At 48.5% G+C, this 20,930-nt stretch overlaps 1 protein-coding gene across 1 annotated transcript in view; it reads right to left on the bottom strand.

Annotated features, from left to right (window-relative positions):
* The window catches only part of LHX4 (LIM homeobox 4), a 46,825-nt gene that overhangs the window by 25,380 nt on the left and 515 nt on the right, over positions 1–20,930 (bottom strand). The window contains exon 2 of the mRNA XM_061383377.1: positions 2,885–3,056. Coding sequence (XP_061239361.1) covers positions 2,885–3,056 — 172 coding nt within the window. The remainder of the gene's footprint in view (positions 1–2,884; positions 3,057–20,930) is intronic.

Raw genomic sequence — 20,930 nt, 5'->3', positions numbered from 1 at the left:
ATTATGGAGCTCTATGTCTTTGATCCTGACAGGCCTGCACCCAGCCAGAGTTCTGACCAAGGGATCCCTCAGCACCTCCCCTGTCCCCACATGGGCAAGAAGGCAATGTGGCCTCTTGCTCACCCTGGAGTTCACTGAGGATTTCTGAAGGTCCAGGGACAAACGGTAGGATGAGGCGCTGGCCCTGGAAGCATGGACTGCTCAGCAAAGCCCCAAGGCCAGGCCCACCCACCTGCTTCCTCCTGCCCTCTTCCCCACCCCCAACACAGAGGATGACAACTGCCCTATCTGGGGCCCAAAGAGCTGCCATGGTATCTGACCAGGGCATCTGTGAGCAAAGAGGGTTGAGGCAAATTCTTGTTGTGGAGAAAGGATGTGAGTGGAGGGGATGGAACTGCTTACATGGCAGAATACAGGCAACAAGGTGAGCATCAGGGGTGGGCAAAGTAAGAGGAAGATGGGGAGAAAGGGGGGTGCAGTCCACAGAAAAGAACCAGAGGCCCACCTCTCAACTGGGAGCCATAAGGACTTGCTGGGCATGCCTGTGCTAGCCACTGCCCCACCCTCAGGGAGCGTGAGCATAGATGTGTGCACATCTATGGGTGTGCACACACACACACACACACTTTCAAGGAGAGAGCAGAGCTTATTTGACTGAAGTGTGATAGTGACGAGTCCTGCCTTCTGAGCACAAGCTGTGGAGGCAGCCCCCGTGGTTATCAACATCATCTTTAAAGTGCTTTCCAACTTCTACTGGACTGACAAAATTGGAGAATCCTCAGAAATTCAAATCACTTATTCCCTGCGGTTAAACCTTGGGAAGGATTTGGGAGAAATCGAGTTCCATACCCAGGAACGGTGCTTCTCCCCATTTCTTCTCCCTGTCTCCAGAATACACATCCCCTGAAGGAGGCGCACCATCTCTCCGGGGCTTGCTCATTTTTGCCCGGTGTTTCCCGGTGTTGGTGAGCCACCCTGCAGCCCCACCACACTCCACACACCCCAAGGGCCACTGCAATGGGCTCTGTGTCACTGACAGACACTCCTCGCCTCCCGTCCTACCAGCCTGTCCATTTCATTTGAGGCCTAGGTAATAAATTCTGGAAGAGAAGTGCCAGACCAAATGCCATGGAAAATAAATTTTAGGAGATCCCTCACTCTGAAGTTCCAACAGGATTTTTCTTTCTGATGAACCCAATCCCAGAATGAAAAACCAAGGACAGTCTTAAGAGCTAGTTCTCATGTATCAGGCACTGTCCTAAGGAACTTACACATGTTGACTCATTCAAAACTAACAACAACCCTATTATCATCAGCCCCATTTTACAGATGAGCAAACTGAGCATGGAGAAGTTAAATAACTTGCTCAAGAGCACACAGCTAATAAGGAAGTTCAAACCCAGGCAGGGTCTGAGCTCTAAACCATCACACAAAACTGTCTCTTCATCATATTTCCACTGAAATCGATGACACAGTGTGAGCCTGGCTCAACCCCTACCAGGAGCAACTCTTCTCTGAGACCCCTGAAGCAGCCATGGAGATACCTCTAGAGCTAAATTTCAAAGGACCACTCTGAAAGTCACAGGAATGATACAACCAAGTGCCCTGAATAGGAAAAGGAGTACGTCAAGGCTGTATATTGTCACCCAGCTTATTTAACTTATATGCAGAGTACATCATGAGAAATGCTGGGCTGGAAGAAGCACAAGCTGCAATCAAGATTACTGGGAGAAATATCAATAACCTCAGATATGCAGATGACACCACCCTTATGGCAGAAAGTGAAGAGGAACTAAAAAGCCTCTTGATGAAAGTGAAAGAAGAGAGTGAAAAAGTTGGCTTAAAGCTCAACATTCAGAAAACGAAGATCATGGCATCCAGTCCCATCGCTTCATGGGAAATAGATGGGGAAACAGTGGAAACAGTGTCAGACTTAATTTTCTGGGGCTCCAAAATCACTGCAGATGGTGACTGCAGCCATGAAATTAAAAGATGCTTACTCCTTGGAAGGAAAGTTATGACCAACCTAGATAGCATATTCAAAAGCAGAGACATTACTTTGCCAACAAAGGTCCGTTTAGTCAAGGCTATGGTTTTTCCAGTGGTCATGTATGGATGTGAGAGTTGGACTGTGAAGAAAGCTGAGTGCCAAAGAATTGATGCTTTTGAACTGTGGTGTTGGAGAAGACTCTTAAAAATCCCTTGGACTGCAAGGAGATCCAACCAGTCCATTCTGAAGGAGATCAGCCCTGGGATTTCTTTGGAGGGAATGATGCTAAAGCTGAAACTCCAGTACTTTGGCCACCTCATGCGAAGAGATGACTCATTGGAAAAGACTCTGATGCTGGGAGGGATTGGGGGCGGGAGGAGAAGGGGACGACAGAGAATGAGATGGCTGGATGGCATCACCGACTCAATGGACATGAGTTTGAGTAAGCTCCGGGAGTTGGTGATGGACAAGAAAGCCTGGCATGCTGCAGTCCATGGGGTCGCAAAAGTTGGACACGACTAAGCTGAACTGAAGTGCCCTGAGGCACCAACTCACAAAGACAGAAAGAAGAACTCCTTTTAGGATTTGCAAGGATCCTCTGTCAGTCACCCTGGAGAAGTCTGGCTCCTGCCTCCTGCCGGCTCCTCATACCTGCCCCTTGCAGAGCTCACGTGAGGCTGAGACTCTGGGCATCAAGGAATGATGGGGCCAGTGATCAGAAGCCGGACCTCAATGAGGAACAGGCTCTTAGCATCAGGGTTCACCCGTCCCACACAGGATGGACCCCTGCCCTCCCTACCCTGTCTTACGGCAAACTTCCCCCTCACTGCATGGGGGAGGCTTAGATTAGGGCAGGGAGAGCAAGTTGCACCCCACCACCCAGTTCTGACTTACTTGAAGAAGTCTTCCTTGCAGTAGACGCTGCCAGCCCTGGAAAAGCACCGGTCAGCCAGCTGCATCTGGCAGTCCGCACACTTGAGACAGGAGCTGTGCCAGTGTCTGTCTAGGACCTTGAGGATAAACTTGTCCAGGATATGTTGGTTGCAGCCAGCACACTGGGGGATCTCTGTGGAGAGAGGTGAGAGAGCCGTGTGAGCCTTCAGCAGAGCACTGCTAACTGGACCAGGTGCTGTGTGGATGCCTTCTCATTCTGCCTGATCTGGGAAAGAACATAAACCAAACTCCCACAGCTGCCACATACAGTTGTGCAGGTTGTACACTGTGCAAAGACGCCTGGCCAAAGGAGTAGGTTGGGATTGAAATCCAATCCATGTTTTTCTGGCCTGGCTTTGGGTGGCTTTGGCCCAAAGGGCCTGTTTCTGAGAGTACCACAAGGCTAGCAGCATCAGCTAACTCCACTTATGCCAGCTGCAGTTCAGCAGCCAGTGGCCAGGAAGACCCAATTACATTCACTTTTATTTCTATGACATTTTCACTGTGCTGTGCTTAGTCACTCAGTCATGTCTGACTCTTTGAGACCCCATAGACCGCAGCCCATCAGGTTCCTCTGTCCATGGAATTCTCCAGGCAAGACTACTGGAGTGAGTTGCATGCCCTCTTCCAGGGGATCTTCCCAACCCAGGAATTGAACCCAGGTCTCCTGCATTGCAGGCAGATCCTCTACCATCTGAGCCACCAGGGAAGCCCATGACACTTTCACTACTGGGTAGAATCTGTGCTAAAACCTCTAAAGTGAGCCCTGCCTAGGCATGGACTGAGAGGCCATCTGGCCTAAACAGAAAATGATATGTAGGGGAGAGGGGTAGTGACCAAGGTCCATGCCTAAAGGTCCAAGAGGAGAAAGAATCTCAGTATTTTAATGAAATACAAAAGATACCATCAATTAATATCCCCAGTGAATATGACTTCGTGTAGTACCTCAGACAGGAAAACTAGACTCTGCTTTTCCAGACTCCCTTGCAGCTCAGGTTCCAAATGTGATTTAGAGTCTGCCAATCAGATGCACTAAGGAGAGACCAGAATTCAGAATTGAGTAGAATGGAGGCACAGCCAAGAGGCAGGCCCCCATTATGCTCATGTGGAGCACGGCAGAGGCCACAGGATTCTCTGGTTTTAATGTCCTAATCAATCATGGCAGAAGCAACACCATTCTGGGGACTGGGAGTTATTCCCAGAAGCTTGCTCCAGGGCTGGCTCCACTAACCTGAAAGTCATCTAATACATACCTGGTAATTGACCACTTTCCATTTAAATAGTGAAAATGGACTCTGTTGTCCGCAACTGAATCCTAACCACTGCCCCATCCTGTTCCTGGGTTGGGTGACTTCCTAGCCAAGGTCTATTTCTCTGCCATCCCATCTCTACCAAGGGATTGCTCAGGGGATTGATAGTATTTTTGAGTCACTGAATTAGTTTCAAAATGTATAAAATGGTCAGGCTTTCACAGTTGGATGAACAAATAGTGTAAACATCTCTAGCCATTTTCCCTTGTCCTTTCCCTCAAAAAAAGGACTGTAACAAATGTTAAGAACAAAAACATAAATGGGCAAGCATTTGGCCTCCCATGGTAGTCTCATAACACAGCAGGTCACAAGGCTGGCAAACCCTGGGGTTTCTTACCTCTATTATAGCATTTTTTGCTACTTGTCTTTTTACACACTATCCTTCCCATTAAAAGGCGGAATCCTTAAGAGCAGGAGCAGCATTTCTTTCTCAGTTGTGTCTCCTCCATGCCTAGCACAGTGCCGGGCACACAAGAGTACCTCCAAAGATATTTATCACCAAATAAATTACTGATCAAATCCTCTCAAAGTCATCACAGAATGCCAGGCTGGGCTCCTGAGCGATACAGCAACTTCTCACCAATTGCCCATCTTCCACCTGATACAGTATATATGTTGATGTTACTTTCTCCATTCGTCCCACCCTCTCCTTCCCCCAATGTGTCCACAAGTTCTTTCTCTGTATCTGCTTCCTAATAGGCTCATCAAAACCATTTTTCTAGATTCCATATATATGCATTAATACATGATATTTGTTTTTCTCTGACTTACTTCACTCTCTGTAACAGGCTCTAGGTTCATCCACCTCACTAGTCCTCAATGGACTCAAATGCATTCTTTTTTATGGCTGAGTAATATTCCATAGTATATATGTATCACAGGGAGGGAGGTTAAGGAGGGTATGTATGTATATTTATGGCTGGTTTGCATGGTTGTATGGCAGAAACCAACACAACAATGTAAAAATTTTTAATATATATGTTTAAATTTACAAAAAGAAAAAATTCCTAAGAAGCTCACCTGGAGACAGTTCTTCACTAGTTTTTCCTGCACATCCCAAAATGTCAACAAAAGTAGTAAAACTAAATCTCTTGTGATTTTAAAGTGTTCACATAAGAGTATTAGCCTCAAAGCATTAAGGGGAAAAACTGAACACATCTAACCTACGTGAAGAGAAAGCTTTCGCAAGTATTATGTCATTCATATCTAAAAAATAGACAGGCTATCAAGACTTGTGATTTTAAAGTGTTCACATAAGAGCATTAGCCTCAAAGCATTAAGGGGAAAAACTGAACACATTCAAACCTATGTAACGGAGCAGGCAATGGCACCCCACTCCAGTACTCTTGCCTGGAAAATCCCATGGACGGAGGAGCCTGGTAGGCTGCAGTCCATGGGGTCGCTAAGAGTCAGACAAGACTGAGGGACTTCACTTTCACATTTAACTTGCACACATTGGAGAAGGAAATGGCAACCCACTCCAGTGTTCTTGCCTGGAGAGTCCCAGGGACGGCGGAGCCTGGTGGGCTGCCGTCTATGGGGTTGCACAGAGTCGGACATGACTGAAGCGACTTAGCAGCAGCAGCAGCAAACCTATGTAAAGAGAAAGCTTTCTCAAGTATTAAGTCATTTATATCTAAAACACAGACAGGCTATGGAGACATTCACTAACTATCATTGTTAGCCCTGTACACACAGTGTTGATCTCAAACCCAACTGAACCCCAACACAGTCTGTTCCCTTCATGGCCTCAGCAGGCACCACCATTGCCTAAAGGTCAGACTCACTAGATGCCTTGCCCTTTGACCGGATTCTCAGACCAAAATGAAAACTCCCTGGTACATGTAGGCTTGGACACTCACTACCGGTCCCAGTTCAGATGGGATTTTCTTTTTATCTCAAAAGCTCTCCTCCTTGACAAAGAAACTGTTCGACCAGTAAGTATTTACCAAGGAGTCCCAGCAAAGGGCTAAGCACAGGACAGCTACAGGAATTTCCATTGAATAAGAGCGGCAAGATAGGACACAGGTTAAGACCGTGGATTCTGGAGCCAGTCTGCCCAATTTTGATTCTGCTTTCTAAGCTTTAACAAATCATTGGGTTGGTCAGAAAGTTCATTTGGATTTTTCCAAACCATCTTACAGAAAAACCCAAACGAACTTTTATGGCCAACCCAATACTCTGCCTCTGCCTCAGTTTCCTCGCCTGTAAAATGGAGTGATGATGACAATTGAATCTGGTAGAAGTGTTGTGAAGATATATTAATCAATTCATCTTCACAACACTTTGGCTGGAGGCCAAACAACAGGACTCAGTATACAGGACAAGGACTTGGTATTTAGTAGGTGTTCAGTAAAGGTCTCTATCATTAGGAGGTAAGATAACTGCAGTAACTGGGTATTTGCAGTGGTGCCACTGGGCTGAGTAAGGAAAGTTAGGGGCCCAAGTTTCTGAGCTTGATCTCATTGAACTCCCACCAAGAAGTCCCGCCTAGATGTCAAGACCCTCATGTGGAGGTTCAGAGTGGACCCACAGCACACAGCAGCTGTGCCATGGCTTGGGGACTCATCAGGCACCTCCAGGCAGGTTCCTGTTCAACCACACGCTTGACTCTTCAGGAACCACCCCACATCCCTGGGGCTGCCAGGGAGGGTTCTGAGGGCAGGGGCCTTACCAGTTGGGAGGTTGGGAAAGAAGAGATGAAGCTATAGTAAGTAAGGGGCGGGTAACCTGGAGCTCCCTTGGTGTGACAAGTCCAGCCTGGGAAAGGGATGGGGATAGGCAGGTAAATGGAGCCATTAAGAGGAAAAGGGTGTGGACCTCCCTTGCAGGCGCTCTGGTGGCAGCTGCTGAGTTTTACGGAAAGAGCTGTGAAGGAAGTCTGCTCAGGCATCTTTATGCAAAGGATGGGAAGGAAGCCCTAGGGGAGAAGCCCTCCGGCTCAGCGAAGAGGTGAGCCTGGAGGTGCGGTGCAGAGCCAAAGGAACCCATGCCCCACTGAGCTGCGGGTGCCTGGTCCGACCTGTGGGTCTTCGTGGATCATCAGCCTGGAAAAAACCAACTAGGGACGTCTTTGTCCCAGGAGCCAGGTTGCAGGCCAGCAGAGGCAAATTAAGCTGGGAAAGACCGATAGGGGAACGGAGAGCAAGCCCGCTCCCTCCCCACACCCTGCCTTGTGCCCAGGCCAGAGGGCTGCCCATTCCCACCTAATTGTTGTTTGGCCTCCACGGAAAGATACAGCTATATTTCTCCTCCAGGCCACAAATGCATGGAGATGAGGGCGAGGATGCGTGCCCATAAAATTTATTTCAAGCAAGGTATCTACCGGGAGCCTTAATATGATGAGTATTCAAGGGAGAATACATTAAGGCTAATGTATGCAGGAAGGGCGGGCAGGGGTGGGGGGTTTAGAGGGTTGGAAGCGGAGACAACATCATGTCTAGGAACAACACTAAAAGCAGGCAGATGAGCCATTTCTCTCGACCTCCAGCCTGCAGGGAGTGCTTCCAGAGGGATCAGGCTGGGCTTCCCAAACTTGGGGTTGAGGCCTTGGAACCCAGCTGGCGTCCTCAAGCTTGGCAAAAAGGTAAAGGATATACTAAGGGTGCTTTTTAAGTTAAAAGAAAACAAAACCTTTCCCACTGTATTCCACTGCAGATTTTGAGAGAGAGAGCATTTTTAAAAAAACAAAAATAATGCAGAAATGGTTTTAAGAGATCCACTGTATATCAACAATAAAGGTAAAACCAGGCAACAAGAACCTGTTATAAACTATGCCAGGCCCTGCGCATAGGTTTCCTCAATCCACACAACTTGGTGTAGGAATATTATTATCCCCAGTTTACAGATGAGGAAACTGAGTCTGGGAGAGGTCAAGCAAAATGTCAGAGGTCCCCCAACGGGGCAACCAGGATTTGAACTAAGCCTGTCATGGGGTGGGCTCACCCAACCCCAGAGCTAGAAGGTCAGACATCACCTCACCCAGCTAGCTCTACTGGGTCACGTGTCACATACGGAGGGGAGATGGAGGTGGAGGAATAGTCTCTAAGCTGCTCTGTGTCAGTGACGAGGAGTTGATAAGCCAACAGCCTCTGGTGCTCCCTAATAACTGTGCAGACAGAAATGTCTGAGGGACAGCTCTCCCTCCTTCGGACAGAGCACGCAGGTGTTTTAGGGGACAGACACCTAATGCCCAAGCAGGGCTGGGAGTGGGAACCCCTGTCCGGCTGATCCCCTCCCCCCAGCTGCAAGGTGCCAGCTTGTTGATTCATTTATTCAAGTTCAGATTCATCCCCACCTGTGATGGGGGTGAGGACCTGTGACCTCAGACCCCACACTTCAGGAGACAGAGCTCCAGGCAATTATTCAGATGCATGTGAAATGTTTATCAGAAAATTTCAAAGAGCAACAACACAAATCTTTTTTTAACCTACAATAAACTATTTTTTTCCCCATAATTTGAAGAGTCTGAACAGGACAGAGCTTATATAGGTCTCCTACAAGAAATAAAGTCATAACCAAAATTTCCAAGGTGTGAGAGGATTTCCAAGTCCCTAGTAAACTTGACTTATCCATGCAGTATTTGATACGGCAAGATTTTACCTTGAAAACTGGAGTTTAAGCAGACTTCTGTAGTCACTAAGACAGAATCTGATCTATAAACTCAGTTCCTGATCTGAGGAGTCATTTCATTTAAAATGAACATTTTTATCTTATCTGCAGGAAAGTGTTCTGTGGTGATACTCTCTGCTGGGGCTCTGTAGAGGGTAAACCCAGGCATGAAAAGACAGCAACACTCCTGGAGCAGCCAAGGCATCTGTGGACATGCTGGACCACGTGGGACAATACCCTCCCATCATGGGGCCGTCCACCAGAGTCCAGCAGAGAGACACAACCCAAGGCACAGACCTAAGTCTGCAGGGAGAACAGCTGCATGTACACAACTACCCAAGCAGATGCCCTTACACACACTCAGACACATACACATAGTCAGATGTACCCACACAGTCACACTTGCAGTATATACAAAGACATACTTAACACAGACACACTCCCATATATACTCAGACACACAGAGAAACACACAATCACTAATGTTCACTAAGCATACACACTCATACATAGACAAAGGCACCCACACATACCACATTCACTGACACACACACACACATTCACGTATACTCAAACATTTAGCATATACACATACATGTATTCATAGGTACACACACACATGCCACAGATTCTAACGCACACTCCTAAAGACACACAAACACATGCACACGCATATCTGGATACAACAGCTGAGGCGTGGTGACTCGGGGAAAATGCCAATTTTTCTGAAGTCAAGCTGTATCTACAGAAAGGAAACCATCTCTGGATGAGGGAGCTGTCCAACCCTGGAGAGGTAGGGAGAATGGATAGTGAGTGAAATGGAAAGCTAGGGGGAGGTAGAAAATTTTGCTCAAAGACCTTTTTGGAAAACTACTTAGGGAATTTGAAAATTTTCAGTTCTGGTTAGAGTTCAGATCTTCAAATCTTTAGGCCTTCCAAATTATTTACGATAATGAGATGCTGATTCTACCACGTGTGTGATTTTGGACAATCACACACATGGTAGAATCTCTTTAAGCCTCAACTTTCTTATCTGTAAAATGGAGATAATAACATCATTTTCTCAGGGTTGCTACGTGACTGCGTCAGTTAATGAGTATAAAACACTTCTTCCATAATACCTTTGTCCAAGCTCAGTGGTCAGCTTCCTTCTCCCTTCTCATAGCCGGTCACCAACAAGATGGATTTATACATTTAAAGCGTATCAAAATTATTTCATGCTTCATTATTTCCCAATATAATTTTCCCTACCCTCACCACCAAAACACTCAAAACTCTCCTTCACCCCCCTTGTTCTAAAGCATCTGGAAAATGTACAACCCTTTCTAATCAACATAATCCCAGAGTATGAACAGCAGATAATGCAACATTACAAGATTCAGTCTTTTTGGAATAAAGAAATCTGTCAGATTTTTTCCTCCACAGAATGAGGGCAAATTTGCCAGACCTTGGTCCCCCTCTTCACATGTGAGTGCTGAGAGTGGGGTAGTTGGGACCACAAACTGCCTGACCTTCTGCTGTAATGTATCCAGGTAAGAGTGGATTGAGTTCAAATTAACATTTGAGGCTTCTCCTATTTTCCTTGGAGACATCTAAATGCCCAATGGTGAAGTGACTATTTCTTGTTTGGTAAGAAATAACTAAAAACCCTTTACCTATAGCTGGAACCTACTTCTTCATCAAGGAAGCTTATAAGCTTTCATAAAAGCCACAACGTGATGCTCAGCCCTCAAATCACCTGAAGTGCACATGGTGCTTATTTTTCAGAGTGGCCCACAGACAACGGATTCTGTTTTAAATCCCCAAATTCCTCCATTTGAGAAGTTTCAGAAAGGTGGGAAGTGGAAGAGATCAAAGGTCTAATACGGTCTGCAGCAGATCAAATTGCCCACACCCCTCTGGTATGTATAATAAGTACTGTGTATTTTTATTCCCCACTCACGTTTCTTCATTTCCAAGAAACTGCTCTCAAGGAACCTGGGGCCACCTTGAAACATTTCAGAGACTGTTTGTGTTTGTTTAATCGATTTTAATTCTTTGAAAAATTGTGCTTTCCATCTCTTTGGTCACAGAAGATCAACAAGGTGAGGAAAAACAATTTTTTTCTCACTAAGGGGACTAAAACTAGAACCAACGCACTTGACAAGGATTTCTAAAGTGTATTTGAGAAAGTTTATCTTTCTGGGAAAATGATTTAGAATTTCAGATATTTCCATTGGACCCATAATGCTGGTGAATACTTTAATATTTTAAAGACAGGTATTTTGTACTGGTTGGAATAATGTTCATTTAATTACAGTCTCAGAACAGATTAATATTTTGTAAAATTTGGACTTTCATGGGCCACTTTGGAATCCTGCAAGACATTGCTTTATCACTGCTTTTTGGACAATAAAATTCTTTTTGTTTCACAAACCATTTGACTTGACAGCCTTATGCCCAGGAAAAGGTTTTCCTTGCTTCTTTCTGGATAGGGAGCTGGTCCCTGGGACCTGCTTCCAGGGTTTCTTTCCTGTTTGGAGACCCCTTCAGTGTTCCCTACTGTCTTGGCCATCCTCTCGGGAAACCCAGGAGCCCTCCAGCCCACTTAGGGCAACTCCATCCCCAAAACAGGAACCGTGATCATGATTGTGGTCTTTAAGTTTGCCCACACTATGAATTTTGTCAAGAACTTGCAAATCTGTAAGCTCATTTACTCTTCCTTGAGATCTTGAGAAAAGTGAACCTCTACATTTAAAAGGGCTTCCCTAAGGGTACACAACTGGGGAGCAAACCAGGGCTAGAATCTTCTTTTTCTCTGTGATAGATTCTGAGACTGACTGAAGACCAAGGCTGCCAACAATGCTCACCAAAGCACCTCTGTCTGGTGGGTTTCACCTCAAATTCTTTTGCTGGTAAGTAGTTTTCGTTTTGAACTCTGTCTTAAATAACATTTGGCTACTGTATGTTTCCCAAAATACTTAATTTTATTTGCTTTTTTTTTTTTTTTAACTGACTTCAAACTGAAAGGAGAAAAGCCAAATGGGGCTTTAAGGAAACACATATATAATTGAAATATTATGCAAATGTTTTTCTTGGAATTCTCGATTCCTTCCCAACATAGAAGAGGGAGAAAACAGCACTTAATGGCAGACAATGTCGCTCTGTTACCTAAAGTTCTTTAAGAAAGAAAGAAGGAGGTTTTGAAAAGGCAGGCTGGGGAAATATTCTCAGTGGGGGCTTATTCGTTTCATCTGGGAATGATTAATTCTCAAGTGTTGCTAACAGAAGGCCACAGGACATAGCAAGTATGGCACCAGACCTGCCTAAATGCAAACCTAAGTTCTGGAATATCCAAGTCTCAGAATTATAACAGAGGTACAGTTAAACTAATTGAAAGTTCTGTTATTCAATACCTATTTCTTAAATAAAACTTTTCAAAGTCGCTGCCATCCCTACTGACAATAAAACCTTGTTTTCTGGTCATAACTCCCCTTTCAAATCACCTGATAACTGTGACCAAAGGAATAGAGAACTGAGACACAGGATGCAGTTTATATGACAAATCAGAACTAGATGTGTCTGTTTTCTACCCCCTCCTGGCTCTTTATTATTTCCCTATTAAAGACAATTCACTTTTATTGAACAGTTTAGAGCATATTTATATGTTCCCTTATTCTATGGCAATAAGGAGTTCATGATTCTCAGTAAGAATACTGAAATGCTTTGCCAGACATGACTGAGCGACTGAACTGAACTTAGAGCATCCTTATTTATATGTTCCCTTATTCTAAACCAAAGCATCTTCAAGAAACCAAACATAATTTTCAAAAATGTTTCTCATAAACTTTCTCTTAATAATCTAGTAAGAATAATCTTAAACAGCACAGTAGAAGCACAAAATTCCAATATTAGTTCTTTAAAAATTTAAGAACAAAAAGTTTATTGAACATTGTGTTATTATGTGATGACAGCATTGTCTATAAGGATCTGGGCCAGCCACAAAAATATTGAGATAAGTAAAAAACAAAACAAAACCTGGCATCACATTTAAGGTAAATTATATTCTCTAATATAATCCTGTTCGCTGATGTACTTCAAAAATACAGCAATCTACACACATCTTATCTAATTTCTAGTTTGTCTTGACAAATGACTAACAACTAGAAAAGAGTCAGAGAATCAGAAATTATCACACCTAACGTCGTCTTCTCCCCCTGTTCTTCCCTAGAATCCTTCCCACCACAGATCCTATTTGTTTCATTTGGTGGTTTGAGGTCCCTTTGAAAATCTCTTTTGTTCTTCTGCTTAGCTCAAAAATAGTAACCTCTTCGATGAAAGATCAAATTCAAAAGTAGCATTGAGACAATTTTGATGTTACCATTTAAGGCTGAATCTGGACAACCCTTTAAAAGAAGGCATCCCATAGTAAATAAGAAATGTAGACATATATTTTGCAGGTGTAGAATTATCTCCTAGGTTATACATTGACACAGAATTAGTAATCTTCTGTTGAGTATTGACTATTCTCAATAATTGCAAATAAAACCGAAAAATCACATTAAACGAATCCATGACAGTCTATGGAACTGCCACAGACATCTATTTCTATTCCATTCTTCACATTTAATCATTGCTGAATCTCCACAATGCATTTTTCTGATGTCTCATTCTGTGGCAATATTCCATATGTTTGGCAACTGCTCCTTCATAAGAAGAAACTTTCAATTAATTTGGCTGCAAGTTTTGTCTCTATTAAGCTGTTCCCAGAACCAATCCCTTAACCCCCTAACATTATAATTAAAGCCAATTATACTTTAAAGGCATTTGGGGGTGAGATACCACAGTAAAACATCTGTGACTAGACCTAGATTGGCAGAGGGAAGGGGAGTGGGGATCAGAGAAAAGAAATCTGCCAAAAAACAATAGGAGTTACTAGTTGCCTCCTGAGACTATTTTTCCAGCCCGCCACGAACCCAAAGTACATTTTCCAAGGAAGAATCCATTTCAATTTTGCCAGTTAAACCTCTCTTCCTACCCTCAGCTGCAGCGCCTCAAAATGGCTCATTTGTGCTCCATTTTGATGGAGGTTCCTATAAAATTGAGACCTTAAAAAGGTAAAGACCTCACAGGGGGCATGTGAGTTTTTCTTCCTATCACAAACAACAGTAGCCCCGCTCTGGGATCGTTTCTGTTCCAGATCCAGAAATTGCTCTCCTCCCCCACCCCAAGCCTCCTGGAAACTGCGTGAGAGATGGATGGATCTACCTCCCCACAGCCTGCTAGGCACTCAACCCTTGATGAGATCCCGCTGGTCAGAAATCCTGTGCAAACCCATGCTCCTCCCGCAAGGATCTCACAAAAGGAGGAAGGAAGGGAGAAAGGAAAGAGAGACAGACAAGGAAGACAGACATTCAAGCCATGATGACATTTTCCTAAAAGCAGTAGACCCTGTTGGCTCACATCTGTGTTATGGGCATTGTTAACACTCGTTCCAGAAGGGGAGGAAAGGCAGAAAACCATTACAAAACGAACCCCCTGCACACACCATCCATCTCCAAACTCAGCCATCTATACAGTAAGGTATCTGGTGCGTCATAGCAAACGGCTGTTTCAGTCTGTCTCCAGCCTTGGGTTTCCCAAAGTGGATAAGATTACTCCTTTCCACCGGCCGCTCAGCAACTAAACTGTTTCCAAGTCTCTCTGCATTCCAAAGCTTCTCAGCCCCAATCCTGATCTATTTCCCTGATTGAAAGAAATGGCACAAGATCCCTCCATCCAACTCCACCCACCTCCCCGCTCCACAACTCCTTAATTAGGAGAAGACTAGTTTCCCTGAGAAACCCACAAGATACCCACCGGTACAGACTAAATCAAGAGGCTCAAAGGAGACCTCTTAACAATGTAATAGAAAGAAAGGTGAGTGCCTGTTAACTAATTTCCCATCCCTGGATGACTGCAGGTGTGGCTGTCTCCCTCCCTTTCCTCCACTGCAGCCCTCCCAGCACCTGAGTCTCTCTGGGTTCTGTCTGCTAATGCGGTGCTAAAGTAATCACTAATTGACTGGAGCACAGAGTGAAAGGACTCTAAAATCCGAGGCAAAAGGGAAGTGTTAGGACAATGGAAATATTTAGGACTTGAGGCTGTCTACACCTGGTCAGCGGGGTCATCAGGTCACTGTTCAAAATCCAAGACGCCCCGGTGGGCTGTGCTCTGTCTACTCAATGGAAAGCCACTGCTACGCCGGTTTCCCTCCTGCTTCGACCCCTCGACCCCACCCTACCCCACCTCACCTCCAGGAGGACTCGATTTTGTAAAATCGACCCTGGTATTTGGTCGCGTAGGTTGCCCCTCCTAGACGTCTTGAAGACTCGACTCTACTTGAAGACTCTACTCTAATCCCCGGGGCGTTCAGCCTACATTCTTGCCTTAACCCCGCTTTGTTTTTGGCGTGTCGGGAGGGAGGTACACCTCTCTTTGGTATTCCTTCATTTAACTTCCTGCCGCTCCTGGTTTCATCTCGCCCGGGCTTTGCTAGTAATTCTTCTTGACTAGTTTCATCCTTCAGATTCCTTTAAAAGACATTCACCCTGCCTTAAAAAAAAAAAAAATCCCATCCTTGATGAAACCAACCTCTGAGCCCCAAAGGGTGAATGAAGCCTGCGCTGAGTCCCAGCCGCGCCTTCCGCTGTAGGACACTGGGTACAGCCCGCGGCCCGCTCCATTTCTTTCCCGGGCGCACAGTGTTACTAAGTCCCTGCCCAGGTCGAATTTAATTTACAACAACAGCTGTCCAGGTACAGACCTCGTCTCTCTTGAGCCTGCCACGTTTCGAGCGCTCTTCCAGGTCCGCTAAGAGCGGGGATCAGGGCCAGGAGCCCAGAGGGGAACGCGGGAAGGGGGCGCGCGGCGCGGGAAAGGGGCGCGCGGCGCAGGGACCCGCCGGCTGCCTCCAGGTTCTGTGCTGGAGGAACTGCCCCCAAAATGTGAGAATCGCTTTCTAAGGGTTAAAAATTCACGGAAAGACTTGTGCCGCCCGCGTGGGGGCGAACAAGGTTTTCCCAAATTCTTGGTGCGAAATGGGTATGCGGAAGAAGAGGGTTTATAGTTCCCGCGCTCCGTCCGCGCTCCTGGCGAGAAAAGTCTGCCCGGCTCCAAACAAGTAGGAAACTGGTTCCAGGCTTGGCCAATCCCAGACTAAACGGGATAATAAACTAGGAAGAGGAAGGTGGACGAGGAAGGTGGACGGAGGGAAAGGGCCAAGGCGCAGAAATGCCGAATGCGCCCCCTCTTTTGCCCCCTTGGCAGCTGCGACCTCCACTTGGAGCGGGTGGACGCGGTGCTGGCGAAGCCGGCTCCCCGGGAAGGGCCGCCCTGTCCGCACCTGCCCCCCAGGCGAACCCTCAAAAACCCAGGGCACGCGGCGGGCTCGCTCCGGACGGTGCACCGCCCGCAGGTGCGAGGCAATCGCTTTTGGAAGCAATTCATCTTCGGTTCCCTCGGGCCACCCAGGCCGGCGCCTGCCCTGGGGGCAGAGGCGCTCTGCCCCGGTGGCGGCGAGGTCACCCAGGTCGTGCTCCCAGACCCAAGGACGCCGCTCCCGCCTGGCCCCTCCTGGCTCTGTTTTTCCGCGAGGATGGATCGCGGCCAAGCGAGGAAACCACTCGAGTTAGGTTCTGCCTCCTCTTCTCAGCCGGGATTTCTCTTCTTCCCCGGACGCGGACTTGGGGCTGCTCAGTGCAGACCTTCGACCCTCACTTGCCCGACCTGCCTGCTCTCTGTCTGGGTTAAATCGTTAATTCTTCTCCCTGAGCGCCCCGAGACTGCGGCTTCCCAGGCGGGCTCCCCTCCGCCCTCTCCGGTGTAGGCAAGGGAACCGAGGAGGCCCGAGAAGCGAGCCCCTCGGGCGCCGCGGCACCCCGCCGCCCCTAACGAGGCACGGCCGCGCTCACCCGGGTTTCTCCAAATTCCCTCTGGCTGGTGCGCAGCTCCGGCCGGACGGTGGGGGCAGGATCCCCAACCGGCGAGGCCCAAATCTGCCAGCGGGACCAACCAGTCTGACCTATAAAAGTTGGCCCGCGCTGGACTATATATTTATGACGCAGGGAAAGAGGTTTGCGGTGTTGGGGGCTGCTGTTTGAATATCTGTATCGGATCTGATGAAATATCAATCTCTCTGTATTTTGTGTATATATATATATTTTTTTTTTTTCTTTTTCCTTTTTACCTCCCTTGGAACCACGAAAAAGGCGGGAATGGGAAGAAGAGCAAATCGCTTTTCCAGAGTTGGAGAGAACTCCCTGCCGGGAAATGCGTTTACTCCACCCTTAAGATATAGCCTGCAAGAGTTTAAGGTTGGGGGCGAGGAGTCGGACCCGACCAGGGCAGGGAGAATTCACCCCACGCAGGAGCACCCGGAAGGGAAGAAGGCTAGTGAGGCGTCCTGAGCCGTCCTTTGCCCAGATCCTATCAAATACAAAACCAAACACCCTTGCCCACAGCTTCGGGGTTCAGGAGAGCTTCGAGGTTCACGAGAGCTGCAAGATAGATTTTCTTAGGACACAAGAGATGGGTGACCTCCGCCCTGGGCCTGCTTCCCATTCACCACTCCCAGTCTGGACCGGGCTAATCAGTCTTTCTTCCCGCGGGATCGGGCCGCTCTCCAGCCAACATTCTCGGATGTCCGTTTTCCTTTCCTTGGTGCCCCGGGAGACTACTTGTGAGATGGGCCAAAACCGAAGGCAAGGGGATGATAAAACGTGCCCCCACCCCCCCAGGCCCGCCATGTCCCTCGTTGTTCCTAAATGTCTTGGCCAGCAAGAGGGACCAGCAGGACTGGAACCGCTGGGTTCGGGGAGAAGAGAGGTTCGGAATTGGCTGAGAAGTCACTGCACCCAGCGCTGCACAGGGTCAGGCGCTGTGGGGACTCCAACCTTGGCAGCCCTCAGGGACGCAGCGAGGACCACCCAGACAAAGACAGGCTGTGCCAGGAACAACAGAAACCAGCTACCCTAAATCGTGGGCCAAGTAGCTGGGACCCATCAACTTAGGACAAGGTCCTTTTCTGAACCTGTCCGCCCGCACCCACAAAACAACGAACTCGCCCGGTGCTGGATGTGACCCTGAGGGTGTTGCCTCCTGCACAGGAGAGCATTCCCGACACCCAGAGCAAGGAGCCAGGGTTTGAGTTCCTTAGAAAACACTGACCTGAGGCGGGAGAGGGCGCTGCCCAGGCAACCAATACAAGCTTTGGGGGGTGGGGGTATTTCTCTACCCTAAGTTGCTCTTGGATTGCTCCCAGCCTTCTCCTTCCAGATTCTTCCAAGCTTCTTGCCCAGGCCTATGCCCCTCAAAGGGATGAAGAAAGCCAAGAAAGCCTGAGCCCGGCACATCCTTATTGGGTGACCCAGGGGCTGTGGGAGCAAGGCCGGGACCTGCTCTGCAACCTCCAAGCGGTGAAGCAGGGGACAGGGAGCGCCATAGACCAGGCCACCCAGGAGCAAGGAGTATGTGTGTGTGTCGGGGGGGGGGGGGGTTGGGGGGTATGGGAGCGAGCGGATAGGGTGTAAGGAAGAGGACCGCCAAGAGAGAGAAATAATTACATAACTTGGTAATTTTTCCTGAAGGGAATGCGCCTAAACCATCCCCTCAAAGCAGAACCAAACTGGATTCCAACCCCTACAATCAAACTGGATTCCAACCCCTACAATACCCCTAGAGGCCAGGGCACCAGAGGCACTGAGGTGGGGGGATCTCTAGACCTGTGCCCTATCTGTGGTGGCTCAGGGTGAAGAAGCAGAAGGTGGCTGTGGTGGGGGGATGGGTAAGCCTTCCAGTTGGTGGGTTGGAGGGACCCGGGCTGTTGGAGAGCTCTTCTATTCTCTGCTCCCCACCCCCACCCCCACACCGGGTTTAAACACCCACATCCCAGGATTACCTCTCTCCCTCCCTGAGGCCCAAGGGCATGTCCACTTCTACATGGAATCCTTAGGCTACTGGGTCGTACATCCCAAGAAAGAGAATGGCTGGATAAATATGCCAGAGGGGGCCAGCCCCCCTCCTCCCCTCCACCCCTAGTTCCCAGCACCAGCAGCTTAATAGCCAGAAGCCAGATCTGCTGCAGTTGGTGAGGGAACAATCCACACACATCCCCAAAAGAAAAAAAAAAAACTGATCCCAATCCCCAAAGGGATTGGTGCCCTCAATTTTGGCCAGTGCCGCCTCCAACCCAGGCCACAGAACCAGGGCAAGACAAAAGGAAGGACAGACCACCCTCTCCGGGTTCAGCCTTGCCTTGCTGGACCACCCTGGAATGAGAGTCCCCTTCTCTACCTCCTTAAGTTTTCCACACTTCGAACCCAGACGCTGAGCCCTGGCGAACTGTTGCTCTGAGGGTGAGTTCTAGGCATTTTAGGAAATCGAGTTCCTGATGATGGAATCAAACTTGTCTCTGAGTAAGAAAAACAAAAAGTGAGACCATCTGAGAGTGTGTGCGAGGCATCCAAAGAAAGGCTGTCAGAGCGAAATCCACTGTGTTATGTTGCAGTCCTAACACAGGCCACCTATGGACCGCAACTATTAAATCACAGTAAAGGGACCCGAGAAACACACACCTTCGTCCACTCTCACACTCCTCCCCTCACTTGCACAGAGTGACAATCAGCTTAAGCCGGAGCACATTTGACAGGGTTTGTGAGTGTGTGTGCGAGGGGCTGACAACCCCCTCCCTCCCCGCCCTTGGTGGATGAGGGGAGTAAGGAGTCAGTGAGCCCCCAACACCTTCTACAGACACATTTAGCAGTAAACTCTCGAAGGCACAGCGCAGACTTAGAATTGTCAATAACTGACCGAAAAAGACACAAAAGATAACTGTAGGATAGTCAAGGAGCAACCTAAATAACTTGAGTGAAGCTATCCTCTTCTAGTCCCTTCTCACAAACTTCTTAGGAAGTCGCGGAGTCGGGGAACACTCGCCAGCCTACCTTTGAGGTATTGCTGGGGCAGAAACCTTGTCATGGAGAGCCGGGGCGCAGGAGGGCGCGCTCGTGCATCCTAGTTCGTAGGTAGGTACCATCCGTGGATGAGCCGGCCCTTACTTAAACCTCAAGGATGTAGCTACCGCTCCATGGAAGAAGTCGCAGGCGGAAACCCTTCGGCTACTAGAGGGAGGAAGCCCTTCTTCTCTCTCCCAAGCCCAGAGGCGTTCCGCGGAACCTAAGAGCCCGCGGGGCAGGGCTCGCGCGGCGCCCGCCACGCGCGCGCGACGCCACGGGACCTGCTCTGGCCTCTGCACAGATTTTCCACCGAAGACTCACCCTTCGCGAGTGAGGGTCAGAAACAGATTCCCACCTGGAAAATCCCTGCGCGCGCGCGCACACACGTACTCTCACACACACACACCTGAAGATAAACAGGCTCTGAGCTTCGGCCACCTTCCTAATTTCGGGCACAGGAAAGACAAGCGAGCGGGCGAGCAAAGCGCCCTTACGCTCTAATCTCTTCCCTTCCGAGTCCAAGCCATCCCGAAACCTGCCCTCTCGTGCACCAAGGATGTACCCCGAGTTCAGAACTTCGTCCTGGTGCTCCCCCTCCCTTCATTCCTCGGCTTGCTAGAATATGGCGAGTGGATTTCCTCACTGGGAGCTGGCAGTCTCGGCGGCGCAGGCGGCGGGCGCTGCGGGCAGCAGTGGCTGGGGACGCACCAGGCGCGAACACCCTGCGCGCGGGGACAGAGAGTGGGCCTGGGCTTCTGTGCCGCCAGCCCCGGGGGCGGGGGACGCGCTCTCCAACTTTCCGCCAGCTGGGGTGAAGTTGCACTAGCGATACTGCGAGCTTTGACTGTAGCCCTCCCCGCCCCCCCCCCCGGGGGAGTGATTTGGGGGGACCACCCCAGGGCTCTGGCCTGGCTTGCAGCCTGTTCCCCTGGCGTCCCCAAACAACACTCTCCCCAACGCTCCTAGAAAAGCCACAGGCTGGGGATGCGGGGTTCGGTATCCCTCGGTTCGCCTCGAGCACTATCCCGGAGGCGTTCACTTTCAGCCCCTAGGGCCGAAGGCCAGACCCTTCACACGCACTCTGCCCGGTGCCCCTGCCCTGCGACCGCCTCT

The sequence above is a fragment of the Bos javanicus genome, chromosome 16 (assembly GCF_032452875.1).
Source record: "Bos javanicus breed banteng chromosome 16, ARS-OSU_banteng_1.0, whole genome shotgun sequence".
Lineage (NCBI taxonomy): Eukaryota > Metazoa > Chordata > Mammalia > Artiodactyla > Bovidae > Bos > Bos javanicus.
This window is presented reverse-complemented; position numbering and strand designations above follow the sequence as displayed.